Source organism: Penaeus chinensis, chromosome 30 (assembly GCF_019202785.1).
Source record: "Penaeus chinensis breed Huanghai No. 1 chromosome 30, ASM1920278v2, whole genome shotgun sequence".
NCBI classification, from domain to species: Eukaryota; Metazoa; Arthropoda; class Malacostraca; order Decapoda; family Penaeidae; genus Penaeus; species Penaeus chinensis.
In genome coordinates, this window is record NC_061848.1 from 10,427,544 (window position 1) to 10,430,043 (window position 2,500).

The following is a 2,500-nucleotide window of genomic DNA, read 5'->3' on the forward strand; positions in this document are numbered from 1 at the left end:
ACCCCCATCGTCGCTGGCGAAAGGCGCTCGTGGGGAGCCGGGATGAGTGAGCCAAAATGTCACCTTCCTCATCCATTATCAAATGATTATGGGAAAGTAGCACTTATGATCAGTGAACAGAAAAAAATATTATACACGTTCGTTTTATATGCATTATCTAATCTTATCATAAATGCAAAAATTCAGGTGACTCGTGCTAAGTGAACGTTTTTTTACCTACAATTATCATCTCTCTTCATGCCCGATGTCTTCGTGTTTGACTTCGTAGGACTGAAGTAAAAATTCCGAAAGACGAAATCCTCCCACATGGGTTGCGTCCCCCCTCTCTCGGCTGCACTTCGGTCCAGTTCCAAGTAGATTTCCCGAAGGCTCTTCTCGCCGGCGTGTTCCTGCAGCACCTGGCACAGGTTGCGGATGAAGTATGTTCCAAAGGCGGTGTTGCGAAGGGCGTCGATTCCCTCCCCGGCGGCGTGGATGGTTACCATGTCCCTTGGAGGGTCCGACGATTCGAAAACTGGACATGTTTCGAAAACGCCTTTGCGACAGAAGTTCGTGAAGAAGATCTTAGGTTTCCCTCGGAGTGCTGGACACTGCGCGTCCGTGAACATTTGATGGATTCTGGAAAGGCACAGACTGAGCCCGTCCTCAGTAAGGAAGTCGCGAACACCTTTTCCGTGGCTTAGAATGAACATGATCATGCTGTCGACGTCTCTAGTGCTCTCTTCATCTCTAATGAGTTTCAGCTCCATCAAAGTCGCTCTTCTGGACAAGTCTTCTTTGGTAAATACCCGATAACCCATGTTGGTGAACGTGGCTTGGATGGTTTCAGAGTCGTGTTCAGCTCCACTGCGGTAATTATGCTTTCCTGTGAATTTGTAGTTGAAGATGTAGACGTTACCCCGAGGTTGAGAAGCCATACGGTATGGTTCAGTCGATGTCGAGAGAGATAGCTGTGGAAAAGGGACTAATTATTGTAACAGTACTTTAAATAATCATGGTATGTAAACTGAATAAATAAATAAATAAATAAAACAAAATAATATAAATGTAACGAGGAATCTGATTATAAAATTAATAATTGTTCTAAATCAGCATTCCTGCTTAAAGTTTCTAAAGTTGGAAAGTACTCTTATATATATTCGAATATATTATGATATATTCAATATGAATTTCATAATGTTAGTAGAGTAAAGTACACGATTACATTATCTCCTCCCTTGCTTTGTTGCGACTCCTCCCCACTGAGCTCTGAATCCTCCTCCTCTTCGATGTCCTCTGGATCCCACGGCTGTGTCAGATGGGGGTCTTCTTTCTTCTTTTTTTCTTTACTTAGCTCTTCCTCCTCTTTTTTACTGTACTTTGTCCATTGCTGTTTAAGGTGGAACTCTTCTTCATTTCCTTCCTCCTCCTCTTCTTGACTTTGTTCCTCCTCCTCCTCTTCTTGGCTTTGTTCCTCCTCCTCCTCTTCTTGGCTTTGTTCTTCCTCCTCCTCTTCTTGGCTTTGTTCCTCCTCCTCCTCTTCTTGGCTTTGTTCTTCCTCCTCCTCTGCTTGGCTTTGTTCTTCCTCCTCCTCCTCTTGGCTTTGTTCCTCCTCCTCCTCTTCTTGGCTTTGTTCTTCCTCCTCCTCTGCTTGGCTTTGTTCTTCCTCCTCCTCCTCTTGGCTTTGTCCCTCCTCCTCCTCTTCTTGGCTTTGTTCCTCCTCCTCCTCTTCTTGGCTTTGTTCTTCCTTCTCCTCTTCTTGTCTTTGTTCTTCCTCTTCTTGAGAAATCTCTTCATTCTCCTTCTCTTGATTAATGTCTTCGTCTTCTCCTTGACTAAGGCCTTCTTCCTCTTCACTGTCGCCTGTGTCCGAATCGCCTATTTCAACAGGACACGGTTCCCTCGTTTCACTTTTACGTGACTTTTCCTTCTTGCCGTTATTTTGACGATGGCGCTGCATTTCGTTTAGTGACAATTTCCCTTCGCTTCCCGTTGTCTCTTCTCTTGCTGTTCTTGATCTCATGTGGGGTGCGGCCATCTCCTGTGGAAGGGTTGCCTCTACAGAATCTGGTACAGTTTATCGGTAAGTAATATGGATACTGTGGATACTTGCCCATTTTATACTGTTTTGAGACTCAATCGGGAGGTGACTAAGCAATATCTCCCCCCAGCCTCTCGGGGCGCCAGGAACACGCCCTCTCTCTTGGCTGCCTCCGTGTCGGCGGCCCGGCTCCATGCTCGCCTCCGGGGATGATAACACTGCTTATTTCACAATGCGTTTACTTTGCATGAGCATTCAAGTACATGTAAACATACATATGTAAAAGTACTTGCATGTTTTCGCTTAGTTACTGCGGTATGGCTGCAGGCTGGCCAAAAAGCCACATTACAGCCACATTTCATGGTTAGTTGGCTATTCGGTAATCGAAAATATTGTGTGGGCCCTCCGCGTAAAGAATATCCTTTAAGATTATTTTTCAGTAACTATTTATGTACAGAGGAAAATTACATCATCTAAAGA

The 2,500-nt window shown here is 44.8% G+C and overlaps 1 protein-coding gene across 2 annotated transcripts in view; it reads right to left on the reverse strand.

The window, feature by feature from the left end:
* LOC125041106 overlaps positions 1–2,500 on the reverse strand; it is an 8,129-nt gene that overhangs the window by 365 nt on the left and 5,264 nt on the right. For both annotated transcript variants that reach the window (XM_047635868.1, XM_047635867.1), the window contains one exon: positions 1–950. This exon is cut by the window's left edge and continues 365 nt beyond it. In XM_047635868.1, coding sequence (XP_047491824.1) covers positions 213–950 — 738 coding nt within the window. In that variant the 3' untranslated portion in view covers positions 1–212. The remainder of the gene's footprint in view (positions 951–2,500) is intronic.